Here is an 18,206-nt window from a genome sequence, read left to right as displayed (position 1 = left end):
AAGCTGCCACGCCCACACTTTTAAAAAACGTTTTGATATTTTTTCATTTTTATATTGGTCTTGTAAATTTCTATCGATTTGCCAAAAAACTTTCTGCCACGCCCACTATAACGCCTACAAACCGCGAAAAACTGTGTTTAAGACTCTCCTTCTCCCTTCCACTAGCTGAGTAACGGGTATCAGATAGTCGGGGAACTCGACCATAGCGTTCTCTCTTGTTTTTAGTATAAGAAACTTCACAGTTCCTTTAAGTTAGGTCACATAAAATTCCCGATAAGTTAAGGGGCTTGGTAGATGATTCCGGCACGTTGAATTTTTACTGTAGTTGCATGTCACATGCGCATTCGAATTTCAATAAGCTCTCTCATTTAGTTTCAGTTTCTCAGAGCACTAGTATCCATTTTTAGAACGTTTGGTTCGCTCAGGCCCTTTGGGTCGCTTATGTATTTGTTCATTAATTTGGTTTCATGCACATACATATGTCTCTCAAAGAGAATAACAGTTGACGAGAACCAAAATCCACGCAGTCATCTGCAATTTGCCCATTTTAAATTTAGTCTATAAGCACAAGTTTTGCATAACACAGCTACTCAGTTATTGTTCAGTGTGCTACAAATTTTTATTATATATGTACATGTAAGTGGTCACAAAAAAATTAAATTGAGTTTTTCACATAGGTCTTAGAGCAGCTTTAACTATGTATATGAGTAAACTCAAAGACTTAATTAATATAAAGTGCTTATATTAAATCCTGGTTTACTTAAAGAAAAAATAAGAGTTTTATTTCAGCGTTGACTTTTATATAGTATTACAGTTTGTAGCTTAATAAATTTCTAAACATTAGTCTACGTAGAGAGGCGAAAGTGTACTTTTGATGTATTTCTCCGTAACTTTTTTGTGGATTTTCCCTACAGTAATAGTCGAGTCTCTTGACTAACGGGTATCTAAGAGAGATCGAGACATATAAGTTGGAAGGCGAGCCGTAACGACGGTTCCATTATTTGCTTGACCGTTATTCGGAAGATGTCTTTATAGAGTTTTCTAATTGACACGGAAAATAACGGACATGGCTAAATCGACTGGGTCTTAATGATCTTAAATAAGACTATGTATACTTTACAAGGTCAAAGGGGCTTGTACGTTACATAATTTTTAACGAATCTAGTATACACTTTAGTCTACGAGTAACGTATAAAAATATTTTTAAACACGTATATGTTTCTTTTACGATTTTATAAATTACATTGGTTAACCCAATTCACTGAATAAAATTGTACTTCCTATAGAATAGAGAATGTGAACGTAAACACTATTACTCAAGGCTAATAGAAAATTTTATTGAAAATCTTTAGAGATAAAAGAAATTTGCGAGGGATAATTCGTATATTTTATAAGTACAAAAGTAACCATTTTTACAATTGTGGCTGATGACGCTGTTGTGGCGTAATATCACCGACAAAAAACCGACTAACTGTTCAAATGTATTTCTAAAAATTTGGAGAATTTTTTTAAATTAAACTTATTGTAGCGTTTGTCTGTTTGTAACAAAGCGTTATTTTAAAATTATAAAATATTCTTATAACCGTTACTCGTAGAGTAAAAGGGTATACGGGATTCGTTGAAAAGTATGTAGCAGACAGAAGGAAGCGTTTCCGACCATATAAAGTATATTTATTCTTGATCCGTCCGTCTGCCTGTCCGTCCGTATGAACGTTGAGATCTCAGGAACTAAAAAAACTAGAAAGTTGGGATTGACCATGTAGACTGCAAAGACTAACGCCTACAAACCTCCCAAAACTGCCACGACCACACATTTGCAAAATGTTTTTATATTTTTTCAATTTTTTTGTTAGTTTTATAAATTTGGAACGATTTGCCAATAAGCTTTTTGCCTCACCCACCCAAACTCCCACAAACCGCTCAAAAATGCGCTTGAAAAATGCGTTGATGTCTTTTTATTGTTTTATAAATTATGTAAATTTCTATTTCTTGTAAATTTTTTTTTCCATTTTCCAAAAAATTTTTTAGTGTACTATAAATAAGACTTTTGCGTTCTCTCTTGTTTCTATTAAATAGCCTATTGTGTTTGTTTTAGCATTTAAGATATTGTATTTTCTAAGTTGAGTATAAAATAATTGTTCGTCACAAAAGTCGAAGGTACATTCGTTATTAGTTTTTACCTCGTTACGAAATGTTTTTTTTTAGATAATGTATATATGTTTATTCTTATTCAGGATCACTAGGCGAGTATATCTGGCAATGTCCTATAAAAGTCGAAAACTTCCCGAGAACTGTAGCAGCTAGAAAGTTGAGATAAAGCATGCAGATTCTAGAGAAGTAGACGCAGTATTGCAAGCTGCCCACGGAAACTGCTACGCGGAAACTTTTGAAAAATGTTGCTCAGAATAGTTATTAAATTTGTATAACTACATATTCATTCATTTATTCATTCATTTATTCATTTATTCATTTCAATAAATTTTTTAATTTCCTTTAGACTGCTTTCGATGTAAGCAATGCCGTACTCGATTCAATGAAAATAACAATACCTGAGGTATGTTTATACCAGAAACTTTAAGAGGCTGTATGATCGAGACGGACGTTTCTTCTTATCTGCAAACATCATCATCGGGACAGGTAAAGCGCCGTACCTTAAAATTTTTAGGTTTTTATGAAAAATAACTTGGTAGTGTTGCTTAAACCAAACCGTCGGTAAATTATTTAGTAAGATAGATAAGATTACAGGTGCGATAATTTATATAGAACTAACTTATGCTTTCGTTTATGTATATTTACATTTTACTTTCAAGAATTACCCAAATAATCGGATTTTACTAATTTTATCGTCAGGTATGCATATTAAGTTTGTTGACCAGGATAAGAAATATGCTTAAATTCGTTTATGTATCTATTTAGATTTCCCGTTATCGTAAAAATCTCATGCTTTTTATTATCAATGTTATCTGAAGTTAAAGTGGATTAGTAATAAATTTGAGGGTGTCTTTTAATATAGTAATGGAAAGCACACATCTAATATACAAAAATAGGGGCCACAATTGCGAAAACCGGAACCGCAATGAATCCCGGTCAATATTATTGTTAGAATATATATATATTATTATCTACATATGCAACTAATTATATAGTTGTGTAAAAATAATTAAATTACATCCACAGTATATAATCTGCAATTATATATATATTTACGCATATATATTCGAATGCTGATTCTTGTTGCGATGTTTGATTTCGGCATTCAGACGAGTCTCGCTTTCAAAATTAATGTTTCATGTCGCTTCTCAAAAGAAAGCTGATCTCGATCTCCGTGTTGTTTAGTTATCGTTTCTTACACAATTACACACAATATTACTTCCGTTTTTTCTTCAGTTTATATAAAATAAATATAAGAAATGCACATTAAATGGATTTTAACCAACTACATTACTCATCACAAAAAGACTTACAGTTGAGCTATTAAAATTGATAATTCAAATTGCTTTTGATCAAGATGTGTTTAATTGGACTATCGTAAAAGATTTGCAAAGCCCAGTAGAGACAGGGCCCCGGTAGTAAATGATGAGTCTTTTCTCTCAAATGTGTAAATACCTTATATATTTAACCTTACTAATATTTAACTGTATTTATGAAAGCCTATCAATAATTTGTATTAATAATTTTGAGATGAAGTCTTCTCGTCCAATCAGTCTGGCATTTCAAAAATTTTCGACCGATATTTAACTTTTTCACAGCACATAATTGTTAAAATTAAATTTATTCATCTTTTTATGATGCTTGTCTTAATTCATAATTTTGCCTTACCAAAACAAAGGTCAACTCGTTTAAACTCCACTTGTAAGCAATGCAAATAATCCACAGCACCTAATAAATATATTTTATTAATTTTCTTTGTATTTACAATACCGCGTTTGTCATTTCACCTATAAAATTTCAGAACTTTTCCGTCAACAATTTTTCTTGCTTGAGCGATTTGAGTTTTATGGTTTAAATTCAAACAAATAAAGCAACACTGTCACACTAAAATAACTGCACATTATTTTACATACGAGCCACAACTACTCTTAATTCGAACAGCATTTGTTTTTTTGCAGTGTGCAATTTCAACACATGATATTTTCAATTAAATGGTAGAAGGTACTGCAGATCAGTCAGAGTCAGAAATCAGCGTATTGATTAGAGATTATTATCAATCTGGGAACAATTACTGAAATAGGCAAAGAATTAAAAGTGTATAAGTCGTCGGTGCATCGGGTGATACAATTGTGCAAGAAAACTGGGAACATTGAAAATAATACTGCAAATAAAGGCCAAACATCAGCAATAAGACTCTGTGACAAAAGGGAACTGTAAAGGATGATTGTCGCCAATCATTAAGAAATTTGGTCGCAGAAAATAGGTTAAGCGAAAATTGACGCGACTGCAGTTAAAAACAAGAGAGAACGATTATGTAATACCCGGAACTTAGCTAGTGGAAGTGGGAAGGGGACTCCTTAACACTAACAGTTTCTGGCGGTCTGTGGGCGTTAGAGTGGGCATGGCAAAAAGTTTTTTTGCAAATCGATAGAAATTTATAATACTAACAAAAAATATCAAAACATTTTTCAAAAGTGTGGGCGTGACAGTTTTGGGGGGTTTGTGGGCGTGGCAACATGGGTCAACAAATTTGCATTGCGTCTATGTCTATTCAGTCAGATTCAGCAATCTCAACTTTTTAGCTTTTATAGTTGCTAAGATCTCGACGTTCATATGGACAGACGAACGGACATGGCCAAATAGATCTTGCTATCGATCCTGATCAAACATATGTACATATGTATGTGGTCGGAAAAGCTTCTGCCTGTCAAATACTTTTCAACGAATCTAGTATACTCTTATACTTACTTTTTTACTTACCTTTTTACTCTACGAGCAACGGGTATAAATATTGAATATGGTTTCTATAAAGTATGTTTTCTTATTATTTATCTATCATACCCAAAAACTTATCTGACTCGTAGGCAATAAGCTCGGGAAATAATGCCTGGACTCAAAGACAATGGGACACCATTATATTTTGGCGATGAAGCTTAACTTAATGTTAGTGTTGGCGATACGAGACAACAACATACCATAAAGACTGCCTTAAAAGGAAAGTATAGTGTCTTGCAAGCACTGTGGTATGGTATTAGGAAAACTGTATTTTTTTGAAGGAATACTATATTAATATTTGGAAGAAAGTTTGCTGCCATTAATATAAAAACTGGCAGGTTGTGGTGAATTTCCTTTTAAGCAAGACTGAGCATCATCGCACTCAGCCAAAACAAAAAAGAAAGCTTTGAAATGAGCCGCAAAGGAACATTTCTGACCTCAAAATTAAGTTGAAAGAGATATGAGACTCAATTTCTCGAGAACATCGCCAAAATTTTTTTTAATTCAAAACGTGTTAAGTGTTTAATACAGGCCAGAGGCGACGTTACACAATTCTAATATTAATTAATTTGTTATATTACGCAGCGTTTTTTATCGCTTAAGTCTACAGCTTTAATAAAATAATCATATTTTTATTGTTGTTAAAATTATAACACAATTTGTGGGCGTGGCAAAAAGTTTTTTAGTAAATCGATAGAAATTCACAAGACTAATACAAAAATGAAAAAATATCAAAACATTTTTCAAAATTGTGGACGTGGCAGTTTTAGGCTGTTTGTGGGCGTGGCAACATGAATTGACAAACTTGCGCAGCGTCTATGTTTTTGAAGTCTGTATGCTTAATCTACCTTTTGTAGTTCCTGAGATCTCGACGTTCATACGGACAGACGGACGGATAAGGCCATATCGACTCGGCTATTGATCCTAATCAAGAATATATATACTCTATATGGTCGGAAACGCTTTCTTCTGCTTGTTACATACTTTTCAACAAATCTAGTATACCCTTTTACTCTACTCTAACGGGTATAATGAATGAGCTGGTGAAAAGCGTTTGTTAAACGAATGGGGATGGAAATCTGAAAGAAATTTAAAGCGTGCAAGAACTTGCAGAAATCAGCAGAGAGCAATATGTGAACGGAACAAAAAGCAAAATGCAGAATCGTGTCGGAGCAAGTGCAAAGCTATTTTATATATATTTTTTTTATTTGTTTTTATATATTATATATTTTTATACCTGTTACTCTTAAAGTAATAATATATATTCGCTGAGAAGTATGTAACAGACAAAAGGAAGCGTTTCCGACCATAGTATGTATATATATTCTTTATCGGGATTAATAGCCGAGTCGAACTGGCCATGTCCGTCTCTCATGAGACGGAGAGCGTCGAGATCTCAGGAACGATAAAAGCTAGAAAATGAGCTTCAGTATGCTGACTCTAGAAATATAGACGCAGCGCAAGTTTATTGACCCATGCTGCCACACCCACTCTAACGCCCACAAACCGCCAAAAACGGTCAGTGCTACTTTGCACTTTCACTAGCTGGTCGGAGAACTCGACAATAGCATTCTCTCTTGTTTTATTGTAGATTCATAAAATATCTAATGTGTAAATGGTTTTTATTTGATAACTTATAGTTATATTTAAAATGTACAGTTTCTTAAGTCTCTATTCTATTCCTAAATCTTGATTTAGCCTATATTTAAAGCACATATTACATTAAGTTGTTTGCACTAAGACATCTAAAATGAATTTTAATTAACACGACAGTTACTAATTTAATGCCTCTTTCACATATAGGATGAATTTCACCCTTTTATTGAGGCACTCTTACCGTACGTCAAATCATTTTCCTACTCTTGGTTTAATTTGCAAGCCGCCAAACGAAAATATTATAAAAAACATGAAAAACGTATGTCGCTGGAAGAAGAAAGACATTGTAAGGACGAACTCCAGGTATTAATTTAAAAAACATATTTTACGAAAGTATAAAAGTATGTATTTTTTAGAATGAAAAGACTGAGGTGAAGCAAAAGTGGGCTTCTCGTCTTCTTGGAAAACTCAGAAAAGACATTACACAAGAAAGTCGAGAGGATTTTGTTCAATCTATAATTGGAAAAAGAAAATCAATTTGTGTTCTTTCAAACCCCGATCAAAAAGGAAAAATGAGACGAATAGACTGCTTAAGACAGGCTGACAAAGTATGGCGGCTTGATTTGGTCATGGTTATACTCTTCAAGGCGATTCCATTAGAAAGCACAGATGGTGAGCGGTTAGAAAAAAATCCGGAATGCTTACATCCAGGATTATGTGTAAATCCGTACCATATAAACGTTTCTGTTCGAGAATTGGACTTGTATTTGGCCAACTTTATAAATACTCATAATTCATTTAATAATACAAATACGTCTTTTACAACTACTCCGGGCGTAAGATCGCCACATTTAACTATATATAATCGAAGTAACGATCCAAACAGAAAAGATGAGGTCGCTGACATGAAAAATGACGTCGTTAGGCAAAATCCATATAATGGTGTAGTTTGTAATGATATTATTTTAGCAACTGGAGTATTTTCTTCTCAAGAACTGTGGTCCTTATCCAAAGGTACTAGTTATTTTCAAATTATGCACTATCTCAACAGACTATGTAAATAATCACCTACTTATACTTACAAATAACGTTTTACATAAATTATATAAGTAATTTATTTTAGAGTAAATAATGCTGTTGACCACGCATATTTACCGAGATAGATGGTTTTAACCTTATGACTTGAAAAAAGGGACCCGATAGTAGACCTAACATATGCTAGAACTATTAAGTTAAAAAATCGTGCAATTATTTGGAACTACGCATTAAAAAAAGTAGGCGGGACTGTTTCAGGGTTTTGTGCGCGTGGCTATTGATTCAAAACAGGCTAGTTTAAGTAAGTATATGTAATTTACATTAAACATTGGCTCGGAAAAACTTCCTTCTACTAGTTATCTTTATTCTTCGAAAAGCGGTAACAAATTTTAAGTTAACTTGTTATCATTTTAAATTTCCGATAAGCTGGTAATGCTAATGTTACTTCATGTCTACCGTAAATCAATATAACGGGAAGGTTTTCAAACGTTTCCCGGTAAAATTCTTTACAACCCTTTAAATGTTGTTTAACTGTATAGTACCAGATTGAATGCGGAGCAGCCTTCAGGATCTTTCAATGATGGTTTAGTTCTGCAGCATTATATAGAAGCAGAATAATTGAATTTTTTAAATTACATTTTAGTTAGCTTAATTTTAAATTTTACGCTCTTTATATTTTGCAAAAATTTATTTCTGTACTTTAATACAATGTTTAAACTTGGCCATCAATTATCTATGCTTATCCTGTAAAAAATTTAAAACTATTGTGTCGTGAGTATTTTTGTTTAGTTTTTAGAGTGTTTTCGTCAGTAACATGAATTTCCCCTGAAGCAAACATAGATAAAAAAAAAATTATCAATTTATGGAAAAATGTGCAAATATGACGATGAAATTATCATTAAAGGGAAATTAATATTATCCGGTCTATCAATGGAAATACAGCATTTTGGGGTAAAGTGCATTCCTTAGTCCCAAATAAATTTCCTAAGCAAACTTGGTTTGAAAATAAAATTTAAGTATTCTGAATGGTAATTTTACATAGTCTGCACAAAAAGTATAAGGAAAAAATAATTGTTTTTAATGAAATTTTATTAGATTTAATTTTAGGTGAATCAAATGATGTAAGCCTAAGCTCTAACCTTATAAAGAGGGAGAACACTGGAGCTACCTATGAGTGTAATACATATCAAATTAATTCTGAATCTTCAATTTCTGCTGCCCAGAGTCTGGTTCAATCTGGGTCAATTGTGGCTAATCCAATTCCACTTGGATACAGCAGTACGTAGATATGCATATGAGATTGTTTTTAAAATTTTCACGAGAACTCCGTATAGTTGATTTTATAGATCAGAGGATTACACAATTATCGCAAAGTCCATTGCAACGTACAGAAGGCACAAACGGCGATGCCCATGATTCTAACAAAAACCATCAAGGCAGCCCACCGCCGACCAGAACTGCATCAGATAATAGTATAAGTAGCTTTTCCTTGATCGTAAGAGCTACTGATAGTTCTATTGGAGATCCAAAAACATCCTCGGACTCATCCATTTCCTTGCATCGCTATACGTCCTTAAATAGTCGGACACTGCCCCAAGGTATTGTAAAAGCATAAAAGTAGGATTTATTATTAAAATTTTAAAATGTTTAATTAAATTTCAGCTATCCCACAACATAGTTGCTCCTTGTTACATTCGAATTCCACTAGTCCGTCTAATACTTTATATTACCCCCAGCATAATAATACAAGACCATCTCAAACATCTTCCGTTGAGGAAGAAAATCGTGCTGGCTCTGATAAATATTCAACAGAGCCTCAAGATATTTCGGACTTTGTCACCTATGTTTGTCAAGATACTAGTCATACGACAACTATAACAGGATCCGCTGATACCCATTCATTTCAACACTCCCATACACTCCCACAAGGACATTCACCGCATTTTCAAATTCATCAACAGCTGCGAACTGCAAAATTGACAAACTCACCATCAACTCATTATCACAGTACAATGCTTCCGCCGATGCTGCCTCCAATGGCTCGACCTGTAGCTATAATTCGCAGTAGCAGTGATCTAACCCTAGTCCAGTCCCCACCTCCATCTGTAACGCTGACAGCACAATCTACAAGCTCGAACAACAATAGTTGTGTACCAAAAAATAACTTGCAAACGGATAATATTAGACTTGCAAGTAACCTAGACAACAGCAATAGCCCAAATAGCACAGATGTTGTTCCACACCATGAAATGACCGGAACTACATCTCCTCAACCGCAATCACACACACCGGCCTTAGCGAGTCCCCAATCTTATTTGGATCCTGAACGTTGTAAGCTTTTATCAGCTGGCTCAAACATAGGCAGAATTACAACGCAAATGTATCCTTCATCAAATAATAGAGAATATTTTAATCATTTTCATTCGCAGCCCACATCGGTAAGTAGGAAATGTAGATAAGATGTCTTTTGCATATGCTAGAGAACACAAGAGACATCGCTATAGTCGAGTTCCCCGACTATCTGATACCCGTTACTTGTGGGCATGGCAAAAAATTGTTTGCCAAATCGAGAGATAGACTAACAAAAAGTGAAAAAATATCAAATCATTATTAAAAAGTTTAAGCGTGGCCGGTTTGTGGGCGTTAGAGAGGACGTGGCAAAAAGTTGTTCTGCAAATCGATAGACATATACAATACTAATAAGAAAAAACAAGAGAGAACGCTATAGTCGAGTTCCCAGACTATCTGATACCCGTTACTCAGCTAGTGGAAGTGCGAAGAAGAGTCTTCAACACTGACAGTTTTTGTCGGGTTGTGGGCGTTAGAGTGGACGTGGGAAAAAGTTTTTTGGCAAATTGATAGAAATTTTCAAGACTAATACAAAAATGAAAAAAATCTCAAAACATTTTTCAAAAGTGTGGGCGTGGCAGTTTTTGGCGGTTTGTGGGCGTTAGAGTGGGCGTCTCCGTGCTTTAGTGGTTCCTGAGATCTCAGCGTTCATACGGACGGACAGACAGACGGACGGACATGGCCAGATCGACTCGGTTATTGATCCTGATCAAGAATATTTATACTTTATAAGCTTCCTTCTGCCTGTTACATACATTTTAACGAAACTAGTATACCCTTTTACTCTACGAGTAACGGGTATAAATATCAAAACATGTTTTTAAAGTATGGGCGTGTGAGTTTTGGGCGGTTTGTGGGCGTTAGAGTGGGCGTGTCAACATGGGTCAACAAACTTGCGCTACGTCTATGTCTCTGGAGTCTGTATGTTTTCTCTCAACTTTCTAGCTTATGTAGTTCCTGAGATCTCGACGTTCATACGGACAGACAGACAGACAGACATGGCCAGATCGACTTGGCTATTGATCCCGATCAAGAATATATATGTATATGTTATATGGTCGGAAACGCTTCCTTATGCTTGTTACATACTTTACATCGAATCTAGAAAAAAATTGACTCTACGAGTAACGGGTAGAAAAAGCGGTAATTGGTGCATAGAGAAATTTAATTTAAAACACGAGTAACGCATTTAACAGCTTGCGACCCTTTAAACTACATCTTTTTCTACACCGGATCACTAGTTGAGACGATGAAGCAATGTAATTATGAAGCAATGTAAAACTTTACTATTGAAATTATCCTATGAGTCCGAAGTTTTTGAGAATTTGTTTTGAATGGCCTATATTGTCAAAAATTTTTTAACAATTAAGGTACAGTTAATGCACATCCCCATTTCCCACGCACTCCGACCAACTGTTTTTCTTTTTATACGAATAAATTGTAAAGTAAGAGGGAATACAGGGCTATAACGTATAGCATATAAAAGGAAGAGTTTCCAAATTTATAAAGTTTAAAAGTATGTATTAATTTATTGCTATTGACAAATATGTTTAATGAATTTTAAGCTTTTGGGATATGCCGGCTCTATTTCTACAATGTCTGGAGTTATAAGTCCAACAGATCTAACACTTTATTCAGCTCCAATGGCTGTATCACGTTCAAGTACCAGGTCTAGATGGAACGAAGAGGAGCATAATGTAATTCCACATGCTGTATCTAGTACAAACATGGATAATACTCAAGTTATATTAATGGAAGACTGTAAGTTTTTGATTACGTTTGAAGTGACTACTGTTTAATTGACTTAGGAATTTATTTCAGCGACTGGACGTTATATAGATGAGTATTCGAATCGTGACTATGTGTCATGATCTAAGCTCAATAAAAGAAAAGTCAATAAACTCTTTGGCTTGGGCATGCCAAAATGTTGGTTATAAAATCAGTAACTAATAAGAGTACCTTAAAGAAATACATAAAATCCTATTGCAATAAGTTTAATTTTTATAATAAGGGAATCATGCTAGATTAAGAATATAAAAAACGTTGTATTTAATTCTAACTAATTATAATTATTATTAAAAGATCTTCAGTAATGTCTGTATAATTAGACCGTTAAAAATAATATTTTAAAGTCCATAAATAAGCAGAAGAAAGTCAACTATTAATACGTCGGAGAGGTATTATTGTTTTAATTATTTTGTTATTACTGGTCTTGCTAATTTTAATCGGATAAAAAATTGTAGCCACACCTCTTTTAATGCAATACGCTCAAAAATGTCACGCCCACAGTTTCGAAAAAATTTAGCAAATTTCTTTTGTTTGCCAAAACATATTTTTGCTGTAAGGATAATAGTCACTACTTCCCTAACCTTTACGTTTAGAACAATATAATAATTTATAATTCAAGTACAAAAAATAATAGACACGCATTGAAATTCCCAGGCTAGACAAAATCACTCTATAAAACAGTATTAAATATCTTATTGCTTTGCAGCTTTTTCAATTTGTCTAGTATTTTTTTATAAATCCATGCTTTTGTGATCTTTAAAGATAAACTCCTCTTAACTACTCTATGACTATAGTAACAGCGTTGCCATAAAAAAATTATTGAAATGCCAACATAAAGCTACCAAAGTCTTAATCCATATTTGAGACATGTATACTACATTATTATTAAAGTAATACGTATAAACCTTTCAATAGTAAATGCAACATTAAATTGAATATTAAAGCAATATGAATTTCCTTTTTCGAAATTTAATTTTAACCTAAGGCATTAGTAAATGCTTAAATTATATGAACTATCGAGAATGTATGTTATATAAGGCAACTTTTATTATGACAATAGTAGCACAGGACATCCAATCGTTGCTTTTTTATAAGTAAAGAAGACAAATTTTAGAAAATAGTCGAGTTTGAGTACAGCCGTGAATCATTAAACTTTTAATAATTTGATTTTCTTATGCAAGTTGAACTTATAGAAAATGAATGAAAGCCGTTATAATAAGTGCCTGAAATTTTATCATAAGATTTAAAAATTAAAACCCCAATAATCGAAGTAAAACAAAATATGTAATTCTTATTCTGAAATAGATCTTTGCAAGCTCCTCTCAATTGGTCAATTGAGAGGGCATCTATTTCACAAAACTTTAATCACTTAACAGAAGCTTCTCAGCTTGGGTTACATTTTTTGCCCCTAAAAGATTTTTTAACAGCATAATAAAAATGTAAAAATTCAATAATGTGTCGCTGCATTGTAATCGTGAGTTCCAAAAGAAATAAAAATGGTAGTACAATAATAATATTAGGTTGATGGAAAACACATAATATATATAAAACTATTTATAAGATTTGGCTGTGAATATAATTATTACGCTAACGCTATTTGTAATTTAGGGTAAAATGAAAGTGCTTATTATAAAAATATATAATATTGTATTAAAATATCAATATATACACAACTTAAATAGACTGTACACAAACGGAGACTTGGTAATAATAAAGAAATATTTTATCGAATAAATCGAATTAGTTTATAAAAAGTACTTGGATTACATATTTGATTAGTAAGTTACAGGAGAAACTTTTAACTTGGTATTCCGCGAACCAGAAGAATTTATTACGGACTCATAAAATTCTTTGACTGGATCTGTAAGTTCTAAAGATGGTATGTTCACAGCAGATATGGAGCCTTTTGCGTGGTGCCTTTAATAATCTTAATCCAGCAATGCACATTTTATGTTTTCATATCGACTGACGCAGTTCACTGTGTTCCGCCAATTGTTACATGTTCTCCAAGGAACATCTGAAAGAGTCGAATATTTATAAGCACAAATAGCTAATTTTAATGTATTTAAAATTAATTGCATACCCGTACTGGTAGCAAATAACGTAAATAAAAATATTTTCGTATAAAATATTGGTACGATTTTGAATACACCAAGCCCACTAATAAAACAGCGTTATAATGTATTGCAACATAAAAACAACGCCTCCATATTAATAGCACCAAATTTAACAAATTCTTGAGCAAACTATGAATATGACTTTCACAATTAGTTACAGTTAAAAATAAAAATTCCGTATTTAATGCCAAATTATTATTGTTTCATAATTATTGTTTTATAATTAACTAATAACTATCGCTGTCCATATAGTAACGAATCGACTGGTATATATGTTTATATATACAAAAAGAATAAATTGAAATTCTGCTTTGGGTTTCTAATTATAACGAGTAAATCACCTAACGAAAGGTAGTGCAGTAGTAAATGGGTTGCATACAAAGACTCGACGGTGGTAGTGAAAAAAAATTTTTTAAAACAAGTGAGAACGCTATACCCCTCGACCCCCGACTATCTGATACCCGTTACTCAGTTAGTGGAATGCTCTTCAACCCTAACAGTTATTGACGGTTTGTGGGCGTTAGAGTGGGCGTGGCAAAAAGATTTTTTTCAAATCGATAGAAATTTGCAAGACTAATAAAACTTAAAAAAAAAAAACTTGTCATAAAGTTTTTCTGCAGATCGATAGAAATTTACATTACTAATAAAAAACTGAAAAAATACAAAACATTTCACAAAACTGTGGGCGTGGCAGTGGACGTAAGAGTGGGCCTTGCAACTGGAGTCTGCATGCTGTTATAGTTCCTAAGATTCCCACGTTCATACGGACGGACATAGCCAGATTGACTGGGCATTTGATCCTGATCAAGAATTATATACTTTATATGGTCGGAAACGCTTCCTACTGCCTGTTACATAATTTTAAACAACTATTGCGTACACACTTTTTGTAAGATCGCAAGACTTTGAAGATTCAAAACCATAATCTAAAAGCAGGGGAAGGGGTACTTGACTCAGTTGGATTGCGACAAAGAAAATGCAAGTCGACAATAAACGAGTCTCCGATGACCCGGTCAGCGGCCGCAAAAAGATTGAAGAAAGAAAAGGAATTCAACACCAGTTCCGGGCATACTTCACCGATGAGGTATTGACTAACCGAAATAGGGGAAAATTAGAAATATGATTCCTGGATGGGAACACTTGGCATAGAAGAACAATAGATAAGAAAAAGCTCTATGCCGGTATAAAAAGACCGTGGCCCACAGATAAAATAGTCCGTCAGTACCGGGGAAAACATCCGTACTCAATACCTGGGTAATCATCCGTACGTCAATACCCGGGCAATTATCCGTCAGTCTATTGTCGGGAAGACTGAAGCTCCAGTCGATAAAAAATCTCGAGGAGAAAGGACGCTATCAAACCTTTGAACAATAGGACTAACAAGGAACACACTTTAAAGGAAGACCATAGTCCCACAAAATCGTCAGGATGGGCGGCACGGAGTCTAAAGCCTCCGACCACACAGCAAAAGTGATCAACGCCGTCCTTGTTTTTGTTATACAAAAACCAGAGCCCTCAGTGCGACGTTTGTAGTCGTGAAAAGCCAACAATTTTTGTTGACGTGCGCACCTTTGCTTGGTGATGAATTCGATACTCCTCGCTAAAAACAATTATAGCCAACTTATCATAATTTTTATATGCTAGCCTTTTAATTAATTTATTTATTTTTGCCACTAGCCCTCCAGAAGGGGTGCTAACGCGAGAAGTGGAGTAGATCAAAAACGATGACATAACGTTTGACGGACAACCTTGACAAAAAAGGATCGTATTGCGCGGCCCGCGACGATCCATCAAGCATGCGGACACATGAAGGGGATGGGACGTGGCCGAAACATTGCCCGATCGTCTGACGATCAAGCTACAGCTTGTGGGGCAATGAGGACTGCTGACTGACGAACGGTACGGACTTTTTCAGGCACTACTAATATTTATTCTCGTTATGTTGGTGAGCTTACGCTGGCATCATGGCGCCTGAACATCGGATGCCCCTCCCTCGGGCTTAGTCCTTACCCAGGGCACAGGCACGAATACACCGACGTAACAGAACTAGCGCCCAACGCATGGATTTGTCATATTTGTTAAGGAATAGTGTCATTATTTTCAACGAAAAATAGGCATGAATTCCATCTTCTAATGTCTTAATTAAATTGACTATATATAGAATTGGAATTAAGTAAAGTTACCGCGTGCTTAATAATTCTTTTACCATTTAGTCTAACTTAGGCCGTCAGTCGAGTGATGGACAAGGGGACTAACGTGTAGTTTCAAGCTTGCTAGAAGAACGCGCCGTAATTGTCCATACACCCGGAATTGCGATTATACTCTCCACGCGAGGGCTGCTGGAAAAAGGTCCCCTGGCAAGGTTATGTCCCTGCCAGAGAATGCTGGGTGTCCCGGGCCGGACTAAGGTGTCACTCGACCCGTGCCGAGAGTAAGCCTGACTGAGGGCCCGGGTCACAAAATAGCTCAGTCTCAAACGGAGAGCTCAGGGTAACTGGTGACCCCCTGTTCTAAGAAGCCTTACCCGGGCGTCGCGGATCTCCGCCCGGGTGGACCCTCCTTTTTTTCCGCAACTTGTGGGAGTCACAAGGAGTCTATAAACAAAAATAGAAAGGAGTAAGGATCTCCCAAAAAACCTACCCAATCGGCAGTGACGACTGAGTCTGGCCAAACAACCCTCAAGGCAGCGAAGTTGGCTAGTGAGCCCACCACAGGATCGGGTTCGGGTGAACCCCGCCTCAAGTCTGAGGCCATGGGAACATCTCCAGGCCCTAGTGCTATGATGCCCCTTTCGGCAGTGACGACTGAGTTTGGCCAAACAACCCTCAAGGCAGCGAAGTTGGCTAGTGAGCCCACCACAGGATCGGGTTCGGGTGAACCCCGCCTCAAGTCTGAGGCCATGGGAACATCTCCAGGCCCTAGTGCTATGATGCCCCTTTCAGGCGCAGCCAAGAAGGGTAAGCACTCAGTTTCAACTGGTAACGGCAAATTCACCTACGCAGAAAAACGATCTGCAGGGCAAATCCTACGCAGCCAGGAGAAATCGAAAACTGCTCCTTCTGCTGAATGGATGAAGATGGTGGAATGGGAAAGATCCGTTTTGCCAAGCCAGTCAAGCCCAAGTCAAAAAGCGACCTCCACCTAAGAGGGAGCGCTCCAAGGACGTTCCCTCCGACCCCTCGGCAAAGGGGCAACGCGTACAGCCAGGGTAGTCTTTTGCGGAGATCGCGAAAAACCGCAATCTCCTGGGCGTGGTCGACAGAAACGACCGAGTGGCAGGATTCAACGAAACAAGTGCAAGTGGGTGGAGGCAGCCCTAGCCACAAAATGTTTCGATATCTTAGCCAAGGCAGCGTCAAGGTGATCGCCTGTGACGACGAGCGCTCTGCGGAGCTATACAAAGCCGCAGTAAAGGACCTTGGGGAGGTGTATGAGGGCGCCGGACTTGTTGCGCTGAGCTGGTCCGACGTACCTTGCCGACCCCGTGCAAGGGTCTGGATCCCGTCATCCATGAAGGCGGCGGACCAGATCCTCACCATGTTGCACCTTCCCACCTCGGACTGGCGAGTGGTGAAGGTCGACGAGATGGAGGTGTCAACAAACCAGGCCATCCTCATCCTGAACAAGGAGTCCCTAGCTCCCGCTCATGGGGAGCTAAACTTCGGCTTCAGCGCACTTACCATAAAGGTCTACAAATCGGACTCCGCCAAGGAGGATCAGGAAGGCGGTGGAGGAGTGATCGCGGAGATTGCCTCCGAGATCGAGGCATCGAAAACCGAGGACCGATACTCGACTGATGCCTTAATCCTCCGCAGCCTTGCAAACATCGGTCCAATGACGGACCTAGCACATCGGACGAGGAGGGAGCCGATACAACCGTAGTGGAGATGGCCACAGCAGATGTCCGTGAGGCTTCTGCAAATAAACCTCCACCAGCTTCCGCTGCTCTTCAACTCCATCTGACTGAGGATGGAGTCGACATAGTCCTGATCCAGAAACCTTGGATAGTGGGGGGAAAGGTTTCAGGATTAGGGACTAAGGAATATAAGCTTCTAACAGCTCCCAGCGAAGGTAATGTAAGGGCCTGCTTACCTTAGCATTTTTCTGCTCCAAAATTTCAGCGATGCAGATAACGCGGCAGCCACCGTGGAGAGTCAGCCATCTCTGTTCCGAGTGCTGTCATCGTACATGGCCTACGAAAGGCAAGAACCGCCGGATGAGCTGGTAAGGAGACTGGTACAAGACAGCGAAAAGCAAAACATAGGCCTCCTAATAGGCTGTGATGCAAACGCCCACCACACACAATGGGAAAGTACAGACACAAACGACCGCGGTGAGTCTCTCTTCAACTTTATTTTTAGTTAAAATCTCTTCATATGCAATAAAGGTAATGAC

General features: G+C 36.6%; 1 protein-coding gene across 6 annotated transcripts; it reads left to right on the top strand.

Annotated features, from left to right (window-relative positions):
* Nucleotides 1-491: 491 nt before the first annotated feature.
* On the top strand, nucleotides 492-12,928 carry LOC120454852 (nuclear factor 1 C-type). Of its 6 annotated transcripts, none has more exons than XM_039640372.2 (9): nucleotides 493-636; nucleotides 2,498-2,637; nucleotides 6,730-6,885; nucleotides 6,939-7,194; nucleotides 8,653-8,835; nucleotides 8,892-9,155; nucleotides 9,220-9,995; nucleotides 11,472-11,667; nucleotides 11,728-12,928. In XM_039640372.2, the coding sequence occupies exons 2-9, from the start codon at nucleotides 2,557-2,559 to the stop codon at nucleotides 11,775-11,777; spliced, it is 1,962 nt and encodes a 653-aa protein (XP_039496306.1). In that variant the 5' UTR covers nucleotides 493-636; nucleotides 2,498-2,556; the 3' UTR covers nucleotides 11,778-12,928. The 6 variants fall into 6 exon arrangements, with proteins under 6 accessions (XP_043862428.1, XP_039496306.1, XP_039496302.1 ...); XM_039640368.2 differs by having other exon boundaries at nucleotides 6,939-7,536; nucleotides 8,904-9,155; XM_039640367.1 differs by having other exon boundaries at nucleotides 6,939-7,536.
* The last annotated feature ends 5,278 nt before the right edge of the window (nucleotides 12,929-18,206 follow it).

The sequence above is a fragment of the Drosophila santomea genome, chromosome 4 (assembly GCF_016746245.2).
Source record: "Drosophila santomea strain STO CAGO 1482 chromosome 4, Prin_Dsan_1.1, whole genome shotgun sequence".
In the NCBI taxonomy this organism is placed as follows: Eukaryota; Metazoa; Arthropoda; class Insecta; order Diptera; family Drosophilidae; genus Drosophila; species Drosophila santomea.
Note: the sequence above shows the minus strand (reverse complement) of the source record. Positions and strands in the feature narration are given on the sequence as shown.

Coding starts and splice junctions, on each gene's coding strand:
- LOC120454852 (XM_039640367.1), top strand. CDS start 2,557: ATGTTTATACCAGAAACTTTAAGAGGCTGTATGATCGAGACGGACGTT. Junction 8,836..8,891: donor AATTCCACTTGGATACAGCA/GTACGTAGATAT, acceptor AACTCCGTATAG/TTGATTTTATAGATCAGAGG. Junction 9,996..11,471: donor TTCATTCGCAGCCCACATCG/GTAAGTAGGAAA, acceptor ATGAATTTTAAG/CTTTTGGGATATGCCGGCTC.